At 47.6% G+C, this 18,523-nt stretch overlaps 6 protein-coding genes across 6 annotated transcripts; 2 read left to right on the forward strand and 4 right to left on the reverse strand.

Annotated features, from left to right (window-relative positions):
* The first annotated feature begins 546 nt into the window (after nt 1-546).
* HD556DRAFT_1402707 (uncharacterized protein) lies at nt 547-2,669 on the forward strand. Its single transcript, XM_041303862.1, has 15 exons — nt 547-1,031; nt 1,082-1,091; nt 1,145-1,164; nt 1,222-1,254; nt 1,303-1,399; nt 1,457-1,491; nt 1,537-1,564; nt 1,618-1,650; nt 1,699-1,772; nt 1,828-1,906; nt 1,962-2,039; nt 2,089-2,199; nt 2,255-2,295; nt 2,348-2,373; nt 2,431-2,669. The coding sequence occupies exons 1-15, from the start codon at nt 978-980 to the stop codon at nt 2,579-2,581; spliced, it is 870 nt and encodes a 289-aa protein (XP_041155729.1). The 5' UTR covers nt 547-977; the 3' UTR covers nt 2,582-2,669.
* Nucleotides 2,670-3,920: 1,251 nt separating this feature from the next.
* On the reverse strand, nt 3,921-7,228 carry HD556DRAFT_1529889 (Zn-dependent exopeptidase). The gene is made up of 11 exons (XM_041309436.1): nt 6,839-7,228; nt 6,231-6,777; nt 5,811-6,177; nt 5,668-5,760; nt 5,481-5,617; nt 5,347-5,428; nt 5,034-5,293; nt 4,859-4,978; nt 4,698-4,807; nt 4,177-4,646; nt 3,921-4,128 (listed from the first exon to the last, which is right to left on the reverse strand). Exons 1-11 carry the CDS (start codon nt 7,150-7,152, stop codon nt 3,998-4,000), a joined length of 2,631 nt encoding a protein of 876 aa, XP_041155730.1. The 5' UTR covers nt 7,153-7,228; the 3' UTR covers nt 3,921-3,997.
* Nucleotides 7,229-9,163: 1,935 nt separating this feature from the next.
* On the forward strand, nt 9,164-10,218 carry HD556DRAFT_1245040 (uncharacterized protein; the record flags this gene model as incomplete). The annotated part of the gene is made up of 2 exons (XM_041298502.1): nt 9,164-9,884; nt 9,953-10,218. The coding sequence occupies 2 exons, from the start codon at nt 9,164-9,166 to the stop codon at nt 10,216-10,218; spliced, it is 987 nt and encodes a 328-aa protein (XP_041155731.1).
* Nucleotides 10,219-10,440: 222 nt separating this feature from the next.
* On the reverse strand, nt 10,441-12,504 carry HD556DRAFT_851851 (WD40-repeat-containing domain protein). Its single transcript, XM_041311836.1, has 7 exons — nt 12,056-12,504; nt 11,533-11,999; nt 11,455-11,472; nt 11,373-11,399; nt 11,230-11,316; nt 10,964-11,173; nt 10,441-10,888 (listed from the first exon to the last, which is right to left on the reverse strand). The coding sequence occupies exons 1-7, from the start codon at nt 12,234-12,236 to the stop codon at nt 10,637-10,639; spliced, it is 1,242 nt and encodes a 413-aa protein (XP_041155732.1). The 5' UTR covers nt 12,237-12,504; the 3' UTR covers nt 10,441-10,636.
* A 998-nt stretch (nt 12,505-13,502) lies between these two features.
* Nucleotides 13,503-16,440, reverse strand: HD556DRAFT_1496821 (alpha beta-hydrolase). The gene is made up of 13 exons (XM_041308898.1): nt 15,768-16,440; nt 15,568-15,716; nt 15,450-15,514; nt 15,360-15,400; nt 15,228-15,302; nt 15,057-15,127; nt 14,939-15,008; nt 14,615-14,882; nt 14,452-14,557; nt 14,350-14,401; nt 14,043-14,293; nt 13,952-13,989; nt 13,503-13,898 (listed from the first exon to the last, which is right to left on the reverse strand). Exons 1-13 carry the CDS (start codon nt 15,953-15,955, stop codon nt 13,644-13,646), a joined length of 1,629 nt encoding a protein of 542 aa, XP_041155733.1. The 5' UTR covers nt 15,956-16,440; the 3' UTR covers nt 13,503-13,643.
* Nucleotides 16,441-16,541: 101 nt separating this feature from the next.
* On the reverse strand, nt 16,542-18,455 carry HD556DRAFT_1496827 (uncharacterized protein; the record flags this gene model as incomplete). Its single annotated transcript, XM_041308899.1, has 13 exons — nt 16,542-17,147; nt 17,198-17,223; nt 17,283-17,326; nt 17,384-17,494; nt 17,545-17,643; nt 17,696-17,772; nt 17,816-17,879; nt 17,932-17,964; nt 18,026-18,056; nt 18,113-18,141; nt 18,199-18,295; nt 18,359-18,391; nt 18,441-18,455. 13 exons carry the CDS (start codon nt 18,453-18,455, stop codon nt 17,000-17,002), a joined length of 807 nt encoding a protein of 268 aa, XP_041155734.1. The 3' UTR covers nt 16,542-16,999.
* Between the last annotated feature and the right edge of the window lie 68 nt (nt 18,456-18,523).

Here is an 18,523-nt window from a genome sequence, read left to right on the forward strand (position 1 = left end):
CAGGTAGGGAATTAAATGGGTAAGAAGGCCGCATATCCGGCATTGAGAGGCGCGAGTCTCTACAGCACTCACCTCAACTCACTATAAAAGCATCTATCATACAGGGACACTCAAAGTGTGCACATCACACACCAAATTGCCATGCAATTTAGAGGTGAGTAGGCTAATCCCATTTATGCCGGCAACCAAGCTCACAGCAACAAGAAGCAGTGAGGTTGACTAGTTCGAACTTTGAAACAACTAGCGACACTTATGCATAGTCACCTTGTTCATACAAGGTCACTCTCAACTGACAATTGTGGCTGTGGTGTTCCACAACAATTAAGGAATCATAACCACATGCATTCCATTTGTTCCTAGGCTAAAAAAATTATAAATACACAACTTAAGCTTAAGCTTAAGCTTGAAGCTTGAAGCTTGAACGTTTGAAGCCATGTAGAACAAGGTTGCTGCCGGCGAAGCTCGGCCCTTTCTAGTGTTATATTTAAAATGACATCAACGAAGTTTACGTAAAATACTCCCGTTGCGCTAAACAAACCCCATTATGGTAGCACACCGTCATGCTGCATTGTTACTTGTTTGCAGGAAGCCAGGTAAAAACCCTCTTATATGAAGTAGTGGGCATGTACTCCCACTACATTCCCACAGAATACGGTGAAGACTAGGTCTACCTTGCTTTCCCACAAGTTGCAGGTAAGCTACTGAAGGCAGTACGGCGGTGTTGGTAGCGCATCGTCATGAATGATGATTAGTTGATCCGTGAGTTCCACAGCCTTGTCACTCGTATCACAATCGTCCCTTGATCCCTCTGCTTATCGAAATGGGCGTTGATCCGTGTTGCAACACTTGGCGTATCTTAGCATGAAACTGCCAATGTGTAAACATTGTAACACAGCTGTCAGTTGTGTGTGCTTAAATAGTAAATTTGCGCGTAACGAACAACGAGAGTGTTTATTTGCTTTACACAAACTTGACGCATGATGGATCAGCCTACTGCTTTGTTTGTCGACGCTGGCATCCAGGCATCTAAGGTGCGCAACGAGTCGAGCTCTTAATAACTCTGATTAACCCTTACGCCCAGTACTTCAATGGTACGGATCATATCTGATGTTTTTACAGATATTGTGGCTGACTGAATACCCAGTTGGAATGTTTGCTATTTTAGTGAGCGCATTAGCTGACTTGAACTCGGAGATATGTGACGCTGATGTCCTTACTTAGATTTTTGATTATTTCATTACCCTGGAGACAGAGGTGCGTGTAGTGCGCTGATTATTGAATTATTTGATGACTGTCCCAAAGTCACAGTGGGTCTGGCACCGCAGATGGAATTTCGTGCGATTTGTGTTCACCGTATCACGATACTTGCCATTTTTCGCCATTGGGATGACATTCACAGGTGAGCTACACATGTTCTAACTCGCTTTTTGTGACAACCCTCACGGCTGATGGATAGGCGCGCTTCGAACACAGTACTATCCTGGTGAAAGTGTAAGTGATTATTTCAATGCCCTAATATTTATAACATTCGTGTAGTGTGTTAGATTTGGACAAGCGTCCACCGGTTAGCGTGCACAGTCTACGTTACATTACTTTTCTCATCCAACCCTTACGCAGTGTTGCATATCATCTGCATTCTAGCCGCAGAAGGTATGTCATGTCCTAAATGAGCTCCCGATATTGACATTTTACCTCTAGGCTTGCTCATAACGAGGATTTACGCTTCCTGGAGGAGTAAGCGTCTACTGGCATTCCTTATTGTTTTTCCCATCGTATGTTTTTCGTTCACCTTTCACCATAAAAGGCTTGGTGCTGAACCACTGCCAGATGTGTTCTGCGGTCTCTTATATCATATCGGACACTCCCTTGATCTTCAATTCCGAAAACACGACCTCACTTGATATACGTTTGTGATACAATCTTTGATTTTCGTGACAATCATACTCATGCAAGGTGGACAGCGAATCCGGGCGACTGTCTTTTCGTGGGCGGCAGAAATAACGTTTATGAGTACGCTGTTCTGTTACTGTACGAACTGGGTCAGGCGTCTCGTCTTTCAAGAATATTCTTGGACTCATGCATAATTAGTCCTCTTTTGCTTGATGTTGTACATCAGATTCAGCAAGTACGGCAATGTCGTCGGACTACTCCAAAGAACGTTCTTCAACGACTCGGCGAGATATATGATCTGCTTGATGAGTAAGATGGTTCTGTTCGCCCAAACTGGCCCGTGTGCTGACATCCTGCTATCAAGTCGTATCATCGTTTAACATAATTTTGACCATGGCTCCTCCGGTGCGTTGCAGTATACCTGGCCAGCTATCCATGCGCTTATTGTTGAATACAGGTCACATGGGTTGCGATCACAGACTCGTGAGTACATCAACTTGAACAACTGCATCACCAACTGATTGTGTATCACGTCACCAGTCCGCAAATTGTCATCCACAGTGTTCTAGCCTCTCGGATTCTTTTCAACCTACGAGCGAGTGAAGGACAATCGCATATTCATACACTGACGGATATATCTGAGTTGCAGTTTGGAGAAGGCCAATTTTCAACGGTGGCACATGGTGTTTAATCAACTTTATCGTCTAAAACGGCCGGCGGGAACGGCGGACTAGTGGGGGTGCGCCTCACACTAGGGCATTCGCGAATCTAGAGATGCGCTGGGACACTGGGGGTCCCTTAGACTAGATTGAATTGTCCTTCATAGAGTACGACTCTCCATAGGACAGAAACTGGAATTTAATTTAATTTTTTTAAAATCAACTTTATGTATGCAATGCCTACTGCGTATGTATCCCATGTCACATACTAATTGTACCTACGAACTACGATGTCTGCTTGTCTACTCGGAACCATTATTAACGGCATTTCAAAAGCACTGATCAGACCTATGACATGTGTTGGACGGTTTCGGGAAGCGTTGAGTTGCGCCCGGTTGCAAATCTAATTGTGATTGCACAAGAAGAACTTTAGGCAAATAGAAGTTCGACGGGGAATAATAGATAGAGAAGGGACGAGGACTTGAAGACGACTTTAAGGTGAGATACGGAACTTCGCACCATAGGCACTTCTGTATCAAGAAAAACCTGCACCCTGGTATGTCTTGGCCACGACTTGTGTTCACATGTATCCACGACGATTCCGTGTTGAGGTAGCATGGTCTCGTGTATCACAGTTGAACGGATTTGCAAACACCATCAAACGCCATATTACCGTGACATCGCACCACTCCTTCGCACATCATGCTAAGCGAGCATATCAATACTCGGACTCCAAAGGCAGCGGGAAACGACAGGCTCACTTGGGTTTAGCAATCGCTTCCCGGGCCCATTCACGCAACAGCAATCTTCACACGAACATGCCTGGTAGTCAGTAATTGTGCTATCAGGTCCACACATAACTGAAATCATCATCGTCGTTAGAGTCCGATGCCCTTTGAGCACTGCTCGGTATCTGCAAATACTAATTGTAAACACGCACAGTCTAAGGAGTAGATCCCAAAAGTGCTTACTGGGGTTGCCGCAGGGTAGGCCTCTGGGTGAAGTCATGACCAGACCGTCAGATGCGAGAGCTACGCTAGTCATCGCTGTGATAGATATGATCATGGTGGTGAGTGAGCGATGGCGCTCTCCAAGTCCAAAACGAGGTTGGCTTCATACACAGGTAGTGTAGGGCAGCCAATTTGTACATGCATCATTGAATAAACAGATGCCAGCTCACGCTCTATGATCATTTTTCTGAAGGCCCGTCATTAAAACCTCAAACAATGCGGCGAATGCCTTGGCGAGTACGATTTGTGCGTGTTGCTCCATTGTCTGAAATTATCCTGAATTGACAAGGCTGAGAAACGTGTATGCACCTTCGGTTGCCGCTGGCAATTCACTCGAATTCTCTAGACCGACGCTGAACAGTGTCTAAGAAAGCAGGTTCATACTGAACTTCTTGTTTGTTGGCCTGGAAGCCTACAAGTGGTAGAATACTCTGTGCTTTAAACTTTAAGGAACTCCGCGAGGTTTTCAATGAGTGCGGTCAGTCGAGCAGCCTCATGCTCGGCAAGTTCGCGATCCTCGTCATAAACAATAGCTTCCGTCAGGCCTGGCAGTGTAGTTGGTGCATACCCTGTTTGAATCGTTAGCTAGACTGCACAGCAGTGCCACAGAGGCTTACCAAGGTGTTTCCCGGGAGCAACGCCCAGATGTCTGTACCATTCCCTATCCTTAATGCCATCCTCAGAGATAAATCCACGTTCAAACGCCATGAGTTTCTGATTGGCGGCTCTGACTCTCTTAGCTGCCCGTATGAAATCAGATAGCGGGCCTTTGCCACGCGACTTGCAGATATGCGCTTCCGAGAAACTCGACTCTGTCATAGACGACATCCATTTGAATGCGCCAAACCTCAAGTCCTGAACCTCCGGTGCACTAATACCGAGATGCTCCTTGATCCATTGAATAATCCGCCGAATAGCACGGGGATTGCGAGCACGGCTGATTTTCTTCAAAGCCTTATGGAAAGCCTTCTCGGCAGCAGCTTTCTCCTCGTCAAGCTTGAAGCTTGCGTCCTGCAGCTTTGCAATGGCCCTTCTAAGAGGGAAAAGGTCTGGCAGAATCTCTTCACGGTAAGTAGACTTGATGACACTGGAAAGGATTAGCAAGATATATAATGTGACTTCATTTGCTAACACTCACGTGTCTACGTAGGAGTCAAGCTCAAGTGCATACTGGGTGGTGTTTAAAGGGAGGATTAAGGAATCCGTAAGACGCAATGTCAACAGACCCAGATTCTGCGCGACAGCAACCTAGTCACAGGTAAGATCGGGGATCATGAGGATAAATGTATGACAACAAACATGCTTGTAGAAACCAGGATCTGCGTACACCTCTTGCCACATCTGCGAGTCATAGATAGAGTGGTAGTGGTAAGGCGCGTCTGTCGGAGTATTACCGAAGCCCTGGTCGGAGCTGGCAACCTACAATGGCACAATGAGTGGAGTGCCCGGAAGGGGTATAAGATAAGAGACGAACACCGAGTCTCTGCAGGAAGACTGTGTAATCACTTCCTGATCCCAGTGGGCCAATTCGTGGTTCATCGGAGGTCATTTTGTCCCACATGCGAGCAAACTCGGCATCTACAGGGCCTTCGTAAGGACCAATATCAAAATGAGCATCCCACAGGGTCTTTTGGGCATCAGTAGGGTGAGGGACGTCTCGGGCGGAACGCTGGATAAGGTGGGCGAGAGAAGGGGAAGCAGAAGTAGACCAGCGAGAACCAGAAACCGATACGTCTATCGTCAACTTTAAGCAGAGAGCACATACACAAAACGGACGAAGAACATACCGACATTGACGTAGGAGACTACATGCTCTTGGATCCAGTCGGCAAAATCCTCGCCCCACTCAGTACTTCCAACGAGACCGTACTGTGACATCTATGGATAAGGAGAGCTGCTGATGATAACTGATCACACTGACCTCCTCGGCATCCCAGCTGGCAATGACAATGGTACGCAGTGGTTTCCATCCACGTTTGTAAAGAGCCCCAAGTCCGCGAACAACTTCGTGAAGAGAGACAGTGCCAGATGTGGGATCCGCAGCACCCATAACCCAAGCTACGTCGAAGTATGAGGTGCATACTACACAGGCAGATTGAACAACTGACCATCACGGTGACACCCAAGGAGGACGACTTCATCTTTAATGTGACCAGGAATTGCAACCATGGTATTCCAGATAGGCGTGACCTTGGCATCCACTGCACGACTATGCTTAGTGACAATCCGACTAGTAATCGCAATCGCATACCATCGTTAACCATCCTGACTTTTCTGCTTCCAACTCTCCCGTTCAGCTTGGTACCCTCAGGGACACCGCCGAGTTCCTCTTCAAAAAGAAGTTTGGCGTTGGCCCAGGAAAGTGGCAAACTTGGAATATTCGGAATGTTAGTTGGCTCAACACGAGTTGCATTCTCATATGCAGGATAGCCTGGCGTAGTGGGATCGCCAGCGTAGATAGAGAGGTACATAACTGAGCCACGTTGAATTGATGTGGGATTTCTAGCAGGACCAGCGGGATATGGCTCATATCCGTTCTCAACGGTGACACTCCCATCGTCTCGAGGGTCAGAGTAAATTAGGACACCGACTGCGCCATGCTCTGCCGCGCCTTGTACCTTTTCGTCTGAGATTAGCAATCTGTTGTGTCATTATATACCACACGGCTCACCTTAAGACCACGGAAATTAGCACCGTAGCGAGCTAGGATGATCTTGCCTTTGAGGTCGACTCCAGCACCAATGAGCTTGTCATAGTCGTCATGGGTACCATAGTTCGCATACACCAGTTGGCCGATAGCCTCTCCAGCAGCGCTGAAACCGTGGAAGGGTGGAACGGAATGCTTATACTTGGCAGCAGTCTCGTCACGAGGGTCACCATCCTCAAGCAGGTCGGCTTTCCATATGGGCTGGTCACTCTCACTGAGCAGTTCCACAACCATGCCATCCGCATTCCCTGTGTTCATGACTGGGTAATAGATATCGACCCATGCGGCCGGTTTGCTAAGCTTAGAGGTTGTGCTAAGAGTTGCCTCGCGGGACTCAGGGGAGCCTGCCGGGTATATGGGCTCGGTAGTAGGCGTAGAGATACCAAACTCGGACTGGAAGAGCGCAAGAATGTCCTTTGCGTCCTGGAAGTCTTCCACCGCGCCAGCTAAATGTGGGTGTGTGGCGTAGTCACGCGAGGCTGCAAGCGCAGACTCTGCGGATGGAACGGCACTACAGACCACAATGAATTAAGACCCGGATGCGCAGCGCGCAGCATGAAGTTCGTACTCACAGATAGCCCTCCTCGATACGCTTTATGTAACTGTCATACGATTCAGAGTACTTCTTGTCTTTCTTCAAACCAAGGAAGGAGATAGAGTGAGTATTGTAGAGTAGGAAAAAGATAAGGGAAAAGCTTCCAAGAACCAGGAACTTGCGGAAGATGTGCCCCGTTGAATACCTCCGGGCTTGAACTAGACCTGGAGGGTGCGGAAGCAGCTCCTTACTAGTGGAAGGTTGATAGAAACCTCCCTTCTTACTCTTCTCTGTGTTCATCCTGGAGATGGATGAAAGGACGTGAGACTCGGACTCAGAATCTGAGATCATATGTTAGTATATATATGCGGGCTACGCCGATTCGCATAGTAGCGTTTTGATCATGAGGCCTTCGAGTTGAGCTGAGGCCTCCGAGCCTGACTAATGCCGATTAGTAAGGGTTGTTTGTGCAGCTTATGTAATTAATACATCTCCATGCAGCACGATCATTGTCGACAAAATTTGATGCGCTTGTCGAGATTCCGCAGTCGCGCTGTTCCACCGTCCGATGCGCTCGGATTCCGGAAGGAGGCATTCTGACTTGTGACCCTCATCTACTGGTACCAAGTACTAGCGGTGTCGAATATCTAAGCCATGCGACGTGGAGGCATCTGATTTGTTGCCGTGTTTGACTGTGAAGAGCAGTTTTTACCTGTCTTTGCATCCCAGATCTCGCTGTGTTCTCGTTGTATTCGTCTGTCGCAGACTCTTTTTTGAGCCGGGCGAGTACATCGCTGCGAACACAGACGTGTTCTTTGCCAGTCTTGATTGGAGCAAGGACGCATTCACCGACCTGGATATCTGCATTTTTACTGCTCGGTTCAAGGAATCAGGATATACTCAACACTCGCTCATGAGTCATCGTCAGCATTCCAGCACAGTGACCCCCCATGCCGAGTGTGTTCTATCTATTCCATGATAACCTTCCCCGTCTCACGGCCCACAGCCTACTGTCCTATCATCACTTCCGCTCGCAAAGTGAATGGTTGCCCAATGTCATGGTCATCACTGGGCAGTCTTGTCCCTCTCATTCATCCAGTCATCGCCTATCTGTCCGTTGCTCCCAAAGTCTCATACTTGTAGTGAGCTGCCCCAAGAATATGAAATGGTGCGCCTTCCAACAAGCAGGTGTACTTACAGCACATCGTACCCGGTCAGTACGGCCATACATCGTCTGGTACTAGTAGGGCGTCACCTCTGTCTGTTGCATAGTCGGGGTCCAAACTCAGGAAGATGGTGGACCACGTATGATTTCCGGACCACTTAAACAGGTTAATCCACGTGAGCCGACGTGCTTATTTTCTTTCACTTTAGAGATCGTGACTCACAGGACGTTGTCACTCACGATTAGCATTGTTCAGACGAACTCAGCACTCTAAACACCAGTGAAAGCCACCGACCGCAAGTCATGCCAATGGATACTTGATTTTGAGAGTCGAGGAAGGCATAGTATGCGTCTATTTGTACAAGTTGTCGACTTAGGTGCGTCCCATACATTGTACAACACCTTGTGTTCCATTCAGCAGACAACTTTTTGACACAAACAGCAACAAGTACATTGTTTCTGTCACTCCCTTCCTTTGATGTTCTAAATGCTTGCCACTCGCTTAACACTTCACGCTGTGCCCTTTGACCGTAGTTCGACGTATATAAATCCATCTCTGGTCGATGCAGTCCAGTCATTCCCAAGCATTCTGTCGCTTACACCGAGTTGAAAAGTTTCACCGTGCAGTCTAGTCGATCTCATTCCATTCATAGAGGAACAATCCAACCTTATTATTTGACCACTAACGATCTGCCGTCGGCCAAACTTATTGCCTAGGTACGAACTCACTATCATTATCGCTGTGCACTCTGTAGTTAACTTATTACACAGCCATAATTACTCACTCCAACTCGACCTCAACTAAAGATGACCCTAACTCCACAACCACAGCACTCGATGGGCAGTGAATCCTCCCGCACGGTTCAACCCTGCTCGTACTCCACCTTCGATGAGTTCTTGGAGGATGTGCAGACCGTGCCATCTAAGAGCGTTCCACGAGGGCACGTAGAATTGGCAACAGATCGTACTGTAGATCCAGGCCCTGCGATTCCAGAAATACAGAGCGTTGCTACACCTGACAGTTCCGAGGAGGACCATGACATTGACGGGGGCCAAAAGTTACCCCAACAATATCTGGAGACCATCTTGAGAGAAAGGTACGGCATAAAGCCTTGTCCACAGCGGATTTTGGAGCCTCTCCCGAGCTATGAGGGTATGCATGATGAAACACCTGCCATCTCTGAGGTGCGCAGGTATATGGCAGAGACAGATGCCCAATTACAAGATGAAAACAATGTTGCATCCATTCGGCATATCTTCTTGCATGTGAAGGAGGGCACCCCCCTACCCCCTGCACTATGGGACCTACATGACTCCAATGATTCTTTGAAGGAAGCCTCGGCGGATACTACCTTCAGATTTGTCTATGAAGCCAAATTCACTCCGCCTGTCTACTCCATCATCCCTTCAGACAAACGTCACATCCGGTCATGGACTCTCGTCGTCCCGCACGCTACGACAGTCGTTCAAGTTGTTAGGAACAAGTGGGGATCTTCATTGGAAGACCTTATCGGAAAATTCGTCAGTTTAGGGATCCCATTCTTCACGCTAGCGCTATCCCCTAATCCTCCTCACAAACTGACCCGTCCTGAGACTGTATTCGAATATCTCAGTCGACCATTCTCATTTCAGCCCAACGCATACACCTACAAAACCTACGAATTACGACGCGAGGATTTCCTGAAGCACCCCCACGCACGTGCTGCGCTTCTCAGAGGAGGCATCCTGTGGCGGTTATGCAAAGCGTCTTTTGAGGAACGTCTAGGCCTCGTCAATGGGCCGTCCTCAGATGTAAGGCTTTTCGGAGAAGCTAAACGATTTCCCTCGTCCACCAGCGATGGAGTAACCTGGACAGCATGGGATGATACTCTTACCGATGATGAAGTGGACCTGATCTGCGGTGTATATTATGTTGCAGGTAAACCTTAAAATTCCATGTGAGAACTCAAAACTTATTCTGACTTCTCGACGACCTTTTAGTGGAAGGCGGTAGACGAAAGCAGTGGAAAACGCTGTCCTGGTGGCCACGGCCCAATGTATTCGATAAATGCAGCATGTGGACGGGCTACTGGAATACTTCGTGCGAGTTCTGGTTTCAGCGACGTCTCGATTCAATTCGCTGTGGGGAAGCCAGACCTTTTAAAACGGCAGAGTGGAAGGACGCTTTGAGATACTCTCAAAACAAGACGAGACTTCTCTTTAACCTCACGGAAGAGGCAAGTGCTTCATTCATTGGCAAGGTGCTTGGTTAAGCCCACTCGGTGATTATTGTACGCGCTTCCAAATTGTGTCTGCAGTCGCTACTCGTGATGTACATTCCGTGACATAAATCAAAGGGGGTGAATTAAGGAATGAAAGTACCTTGCTGCCTACGATGACTGTCTGGTTGATGATATATAACTATGCCTGCCGTTATTGCCGCTTGATTCTCTGTACCCGGCGTGAATCTCGAAAAATTCGTAGTAGTCGATTCATGTCTTGAGGTGGGACTAATATCAAGCGCACACACATGGTTAAATACTCCCTTTGAATGAACGCAGGGTAAGGAAGTCGTCCAAATACAAGATTAGAAAGTGAGGATGGGTATTGACATGCCAGCGATAAAAATTACAACATAGCAATAGAAAGAACGAGGTATGAACATAAACTACTCGTCCATGTACTGTGTCTTCATTGATGACCATCAATGAGTTCAGTAGATACACAGCAGACAGAGAACAAGAAACGAGTCCACCATGTGGGCTTTCTGATGATAAGAGCGGTTTCTGAACGTGCACCTGTTGCACCTAACGTGAAAGTACTAGCAGAAGGAGGAAGTATGGAGGTGGCGGCAGACTGAGAGCGTGATGGTAACGCCGGGGGTTGATTTTGAGATGAGCCTGGCTGCTGTGCTTGTTTCGTATTGTCCCAATGTAGTTCCGGCTGTGGAGCAGCAAAAAATGCCTTCAGAGATAATTCGACTTCGGTGTTGGGAAACACGACTTAAGAAGTACATACCTGTTTGGCTGTGACTACAGCAACCTCATTGACATTAGAATCATAGCGAGGAGTAGTAGATGGCTGTTGGTGGTGCTGGATTTCGATTTTGTTTGGCTGAGAGCGATTGAATGGCGACGAAATGCCATCAAGGAGTGCATGTGGACTCTCCGAAAGTGTGAGAGTGCGGTGACCAGGGAAACGAGCATAGGTGTCACGTATCACAGGCGACTGAGAAAACGGAGGTGAGAATAAGAACCAATCAATTGAAATGCTGACAGGCGCACATGAACACCATCTCGAACGTCATCAAAACAATCTCGTGGTATTTGAAGAGTATTTTTGAGCTGGTCTGGACGCCGCCGAGCATCGGACTGGATTTGGGACTTGCATTAATATCTACGAGGAAAGTTGAAAACGTGTCACATACATCTATCAACGACTTCCCAACCGCGACCTGCGAGCAGGATATTAGCGCGGTCTTTACCAAAGAATGATGGGACGCTATGAACCTTTTTTTCGTGTCCACCCTGCAATTCCTAAGAGCAAATATCAACAGGAAGATAAGGTGGATGATTGTTTGCACTCACATCGGAATGAGACAAAAGGTCTTGAAGGCCCGCTTCTTCGAGAATTGCGTAGGTGTCCCATACATACGCACTTTGGTCCCAGCAACCAGTGACTAGCAGCTTCCCATTAGCGGAAAAGGCCGCACATTCTACACGATTATTGTGTGGGAGGGGATGACCAACTGGTAAGTTGGTGTCGAGATTCCACAGACGCGCCGTTTCATCACATGATACACTTGCAAGTAGGCAGTTGTTCTGAGACACGGACATGGCGTAGACAACACTGTTGTGCCCTTGGAGGATTGCGATTTGCTGCCATGTGGCGGTTTCGAAGATCCTAATTGAACCATCGAATGACCCGGAGATAAGTTTCTTTTCATCTGATGTCCAGGCAAAGCTGTGGACTGCCAATGGGTCGTGGTCGAGTATGGCGAGCAGCTCGCCTGTCTTGGCCTCCCAGATTTTGATTGTACTCTCGTTGAATCCGCCTGTCGACGTCGCAATTTTGGTTGAGTCCGGTGAGTATATTATAGCCCACACCCACTGATGCCCAGTCTTGATCGGGCCAAGGATAGTTTCCGAGTCGCCGGTCTCAAGGGCCCACATCCTTGCCGTCCCATCATGATATCCACTCGCCACTCGCGTACCATCTGGACTCCAGCACACTGCCAGCACGAATTGAGTATGTCCTGTCCACTTAGCAGTGACCTTCCCCGTTTCGACATCCCATAATCTCACTTTCCCATCAAGGTATCCGCTCCCAACAGTATCACCATTCGGAGACAATGCTATGGCAGTCACTCCGATCTCATCGTCCTCATCCTCACCATCTCGCCAATCATGACCTATTTGTGTGCCACTCTGCAGGTCCCATAGTCGGAGTGAGCCATCACCAGAACATGTGATGATCCGTTGCCCACAACGCAGATACGCGACACCTCGTATGCCGTGGGTATGGCCTCGCATCTTATGGCGGGGAGCGACAGCCGGCGTCTGTTGCTTCTTACTGATTGCGGAGGTCATTTTCAGCGTCCGGCGCCTCCACTACAAACAGATCGTGGACAATGTATGTGAGAGCGCCTGCCGTGATTTCGAATTAGAACGGGCGATCTTGCACTGAGGGAAAAGCTTGCTGGCCCAGGGGAGGCCTGTCCTCGACTCTCTTCGATGCAGGACAGCTAAGTATGCGGAAGGTGGCGTCTTTCAAAGTTTTCTGATGATCTTTGCGATGAAGTGAGTGGCCAAACTTTGTTTAACAGAAGAGCACTCACGAATTGAAACCAACTTACACGGAAAGCACACTCCAAGCACCAATGTGAGTGGTTGACGCTGAGACGGTGGGAGCTGTTAAGACTCGGAAGTGTCAAATCAAATCAAAATTTGATCTGAGGGTGTACTCAGCGTGTATACAAAGTTATCCTCGTGTTTGATGCACAGATCAAGTGCTGTGACAAAATGATGTACAGGCGCTCGGCTAAGACCTATTTGCCAACTTACGAGATCCTCGCTTCCACATTTTCTTCATTCGAACCCGAGGTCTTCAACCCTTCGATATGTCTACGTTGCAACTTGAGCTTGAAGCTGAAGCTCCTTGCGTGTACTCGACCGGTAGGCTCATCTTTCTCCCAATTTCAATGCTGTGTTTTGAATCCTCCCTAGTCCCATGACTTCCGCATATCGAAGCGGGTGACGAACTTGAAGTTTCACGAGCGACAACTGGCCCTGCGACTTTTCACCCTGGTGGTACCGGTGACTGGAAATTGGTTGGCGACGCAATCCTCGATCGCCGTTTATCAAAACGATACCGTTCGGGATAAGCATGGTGAGTTCAGAGTGTTGCAATTCGCCTAATCGGTTCAACTTCCTGTGTCTATTACATCAGTATCAGCGCACCGACACAAATTATCATGCTGCCGCATGGTTGACTTTGCTCCTCCATGCAGCAAGCATATAGCAGAATCTTCTCGTGCAGGACAGCATGAAAGACTCAGGTGTCTTCAATAGCTTCGACCCCACACACATCATACAAGTCGCCATGAGAAATGTGCAACCTGCACCTTGATGATAGTGCTAGTCACATAGGACTACACATATGATACTGTACACGTGAGGCACTGTCAAACATACGAGTACTACAGAGGGTAAGTCAGAGTAAAATTTATCAAGTACTCCATCGACTCCTTTCTGTACGTGTCCTGAATAATAGTGGGTGCAGACCAAGGCCATTCCCCCAACATCAACATATCCTTCGATTCAACAGTGTATTCCGGCCAGAAAACACTATTAGGAATCCAATTAGGGTCGAGGTGTGCTGCAAAATGGATCAAGAGATGCAACAAGCTCCCTTGCATACCCCACTTCTCGTAAACGAAGTCGGAGCTGTGATACTAGGACAAATTGAGTAACACCTCCATCACGTCTTGACTGAATATCCACGTACCGCGCCTAGAAACGGAACTACCTTGAGACCCTTGCTGACTGTTTAAAGGGGTGGCTATGCTTGTTTGAACGGGTAAAGAACTTCCACGCACGATAGGTCCATATCTTTTGTTTCCCCGACCGCTCATATATAAGGAACCGCCTCGGAGCTTGGAAGACGGCATCTCCCTGAAAAGCAGCTATGCGCTTGAACTGCGGGGTCAGCTGGTCACGAGTTCCAGTTCCAAACGGAGATCCTGCTGTTGGATCTTGAGGATACATGAGCAGGATTCTATCGATCTCCTCGTCTGTTGCATTGCGTGCCCAATACGCTTTCAAATATTCATGAAATTCCTCACTTGTCCTAAAATAAGTGAGGTAAATCAGGGCCCTCGACCAGGAAAAAGTAGGTTTCAGTACGTGATGTTAGTAGTACTGAATGCGAAAGCTGTCCCCTCATCATCGCAGTCACCTATATCCCAAATTAGCCACATGCCACTCAAAGCGACAAAACGCCCATACCTGTGATAAAAGGTACATTTGCAATTTTCCCCTGTTGGACGAGGCGCTGGAAGTTGTCCGTCAAAAATATTCCATCTGCCCTTGGCATCCAAACCAAATCAAGTGACTGCCATAATGATGTTTGTCAATGTCAAAATATTGATGCTGAAACCTAGTTAAGAACCTGGTAAGAAAACATAGACGGTGTTTTATCCACAGCGGCTTGCAGAATTTCCTGAGGTACTGCTCGCAAGCATTCCAATGTATCGATTGCCTCATTGCAACCTGTTGTATCAACAAGAAAGTCATAATACCGTTGACCATTGGTGATATCACCCATAGGTGTCGGGGACCCTGACTGCATAAATGCCGCGCGGAAGAGACCGTCATTGTTACCATCATAAGCGAGCATCTGGAGAGCAACAGATATCGCTCCGGCACTTTCGCCCCATCTTTGTGGTGTCGAGGTTCATCAAAGTCATACATACACCATTAAAAGGACGCTCACATAGTCACCTTTGCTGGATCTCCACCAAACGAGCTAATGTATTTTTGGACCCAGTGAAGTGCAAGTCGCTCTGGTGGAATTATTAGTTCAAATAAAGTCAAAGGAAATCGGACCTCACGATCTCGGAGGCCTAAGTTTCCGGTCCCAGCCTGCTTGACTTCTTTGCTCGCTAGGAATCCCCAAGCTACACTGATGTAAGTAAAGTTCAATATCTATGAGGTAACCTACCGCTCAACCTGCGACACATCGCTGTCAGAACAAGTATGTGAGATAACAGAACAACCATCACCGATAGTTCATGCTAACGTAGATAACTGGTTCGTGCATTTTCAATGACTTGTGGACTGTGATATTACCGAACTCTCTGTATGCATGGATTGTAATTCATCATCTTGATGCACAAATATGTTTGATAACTCACGATTGACTACTCCCGGTTTCAAAACCACCACCGAATATATACTGCAGTTGCGTCTCAGCCACATTGAAACAAGATGCTACCAAGACTGACCACGACTACCGGCAATTTTGATCCAGGGAGTATGACGGTAGGCGTGAATACATTGAGCGTAAGACCTGAGAGCAAATAGTTCACATAAATGGCATGAAGCTGGACTTTAAACACTCACAATCTTCGCTTGATTCAGTGATGACTCGGCCTATCCCTCTTCGTATTGGTAACTTCTGTTGGGGGCAGGCGGGACCATGGGCTACTGCAGTATGTGAACCCTCATAAGAAGGCACTGGTTGAGGGACCTGGAAGCGAAGGCTCCCGATACTGCCACAGACATTGAGTCAATAAATATTTGATCGTGATGGTCATACTGACGGGGGTTTAGCGAAGGGAATGCCTAAGAATTGCGCCGCATCGCCAATGAACGTGCCGGTGAATAACGCATCATCTAACTTCACGATTGGCACAGATGGAAGATGTTGAAAGGCCTGCTGTGTCGTGCAACGAACTAAACTGGGCAGCACGAGAACGGCCAAAAACGTAGCCAACAAGAGACAATTCATGATGTGCAGAAGAAATGACCAAGAAAGAATGGAATGGATGAGTATTTATCTCATCACGGGTACATACCAAGCGCTCGTGGAATCGGGCTGGAAGTAACTCGTTCCCGACAAAGTCTGAAGGGTTTTAACACGTGGATAAAAAGGTTCTACGTACAATGACACCAGCGCCCATGGCTAGGTTAGGGCTAATCGTGTGGTGTCCTGCATCAATATGACGAAAGCTAGGAGGGAGACCAGCTGAGAGTCAAACTTGTACTTACATAACTGGCCATGGGGTTGATTGACAGGATTGGGCAAGACTCGGCGATGTTGTGATCCCGTATGCAAATGTCCCATATATTGGCATTGGCATCACGCTAGCCCCGCTCCAATTCTGCCGAAAAACTAGCTGTACCAGCAACATTGGCAATTTGGCATCTTCGTGCTGGAAGGATTGTGCAAACGAAAGATTTGCGCCAAGATTCCGTGGTAACGATCAGCGCGGCTCAAACACGGCACCGCCACACCACCTGCTTGCAAACCTTGAGTTTTCCTCAAAAAGCAAGTGAAAACAACTTGCGATAAAAAAAATACACGTGTTCTGAACCTTCTGGAGCTATCATTAGACCAATAAAACTCGCACACAGTATTACAGTGCTGCTTACCACATTCTGAATTTCACACCGCGGCACCAGGGACTCAAAAGGATTTCGTCACGTTGGAATATATGACCAGTGCACGAAGACGCTTTCGGTTCGGAAAAAAAGGGTCCCGGTGAGGTTTTAGGATCTTGATGTGCTAAAGTCATTTTCACTACTGAACATTGCCATCATGCCGTGCTTCTGGCTCCACGTTTGAATCCTAAATTCTGATTGTTATCTGCTCGCAGTACCCATGGATGATAAATAGACCAGTCCATCCAAATGTACCTCCCGCCTGTGTACGACAAAAAATGCAGTCCTATAACTTAAGCGCATCTCGACCTGACAAAACCACCCCACGACCATCTCGTTCAGTCCAAGCCTCACTCCACGAACGACGCCGAATAAACCATGCGATGAGACATCACACTGTAGTAACTGCAGAGTCTGCAGGTGACACGTCGGACATAGGAATATGTACGAGAGTGTCAGAGCCATGCGTCTGCTGGTCGGCCTGCCAGAGAAAGAGGTGCATGCGCGTGGCCAAGATCGCGAGGAAGTAGAATTGGAAACTGTAGGCGTGGTTGGTGTTGTCATTAGGAATTCTCGAGCAGGTACATACTCTTCGCAGACAAGGGGGTATGCAGTCTGGGTGTGCAGAAAATCATTAACTCAATCATGTTGAAGGGTAATTGGGCTTCACACACTTTTGACAACAACGTCTGCGTTAGGACGTTAATGGCTGAGAGGACTATCAGAACAAGAACCATCATTCGGTGAGCACGAAAACATATGTGTCCTAACTTACGCAGACCGCATGTATAGTAAAATATGTTATGCTTCACCAGGACGTCGTACAGAGGGCAATTCACCGCCCGCCACCTCTGTACGGCACGTATGAATGTGAGGAGGGCGAGTCCTAAGGAGAACATCAATCAGCGCGCATGCTTCCGGTTTCCGGTGACAAACCTAGTTGAAACCCAAACAAGAGAACAAACGTTATGGAAATTTGGACACCAGATAAGGTCCGGTAGCAGCCTTGGGTGCCCTGCATCATGTTGATCGCAACTGCGAAAGTGCAGTGAATATGCGCAAATAGTGGTAAGAGGTAGGCGCAAACCATGTGAGACGTCAACAGTGACAACGTCAACAGCGATCGCTGCAACTGTCACAACCTGCACTGCATCTACAACCAGCCTGGAGTGCGGTGAGACTGAAGGGACTCACAAAAAAGACGGACAACATGGCTGTGAGTACGATTCCATTCTTGTTCCAGAGCACATATGTTCTGAGCAAATACAAGACTGGATGAATCGGATAAGGAGCACGTGTATATCTCAGGGAAAGGAGACATACATTCAGAACAAGCGATTGATATGACACTTAAACCTGTGAGAGGACAGAGAAGCGTTCGGTAAGAATGTGCATGCAGCGTGTACTGCGCACGTACCGAAGTAGATGCTCTTCACCATCCCGCATTTCTGTAAAAGACAGTAAGCATTCATCGCTGAGGCAAGTTCACTGCACGTTCACATACATTGGTATGTTCATTCGGGGTGAGATACACTGAAACGCAGTATGTCAACTCATAATCGGTGAGATGTATACTAGAGTTGAACGTACAATACTGGTGCGTGATGAGGATGAGAAAGGGGACATATCGTGCAATAACATAAAGGCCTTTAACCTTGGTCCAGCGCGATCGAAACAGGAACGTCAACTTTGAGTTCAAGCATATTATGATCAGTATAGAATTCGAAACGTGCACGAACTAGTGCATTACCTCTTCGTGAAATGAACAAGCATAATCATAGATCTGGATAAGGAAGTCTAGCAGCGGATGGGAATAGTTTGGGAAACCCTACCCAGAGTGTAGCCATCGACACTGAACTGTCAAGTTAGAACAGCAATCCAAGAAGAGTTCAGACAGTAGTACGCACCGAATATG

The sequence above is a fragment of the Suillus plorans genome (assembly GCF_016647745.1).
Source record: "Suillus plorans strain S12 chromosome Unknown HD556scaffold_67, whole genome shotgun sequence".
Lineage (NCBI taxonomy): Eukaryota > Fungi > Basidiomycota > Agaricomycetes > Boletales > Suillaceae > Suillus > Suillus plorans.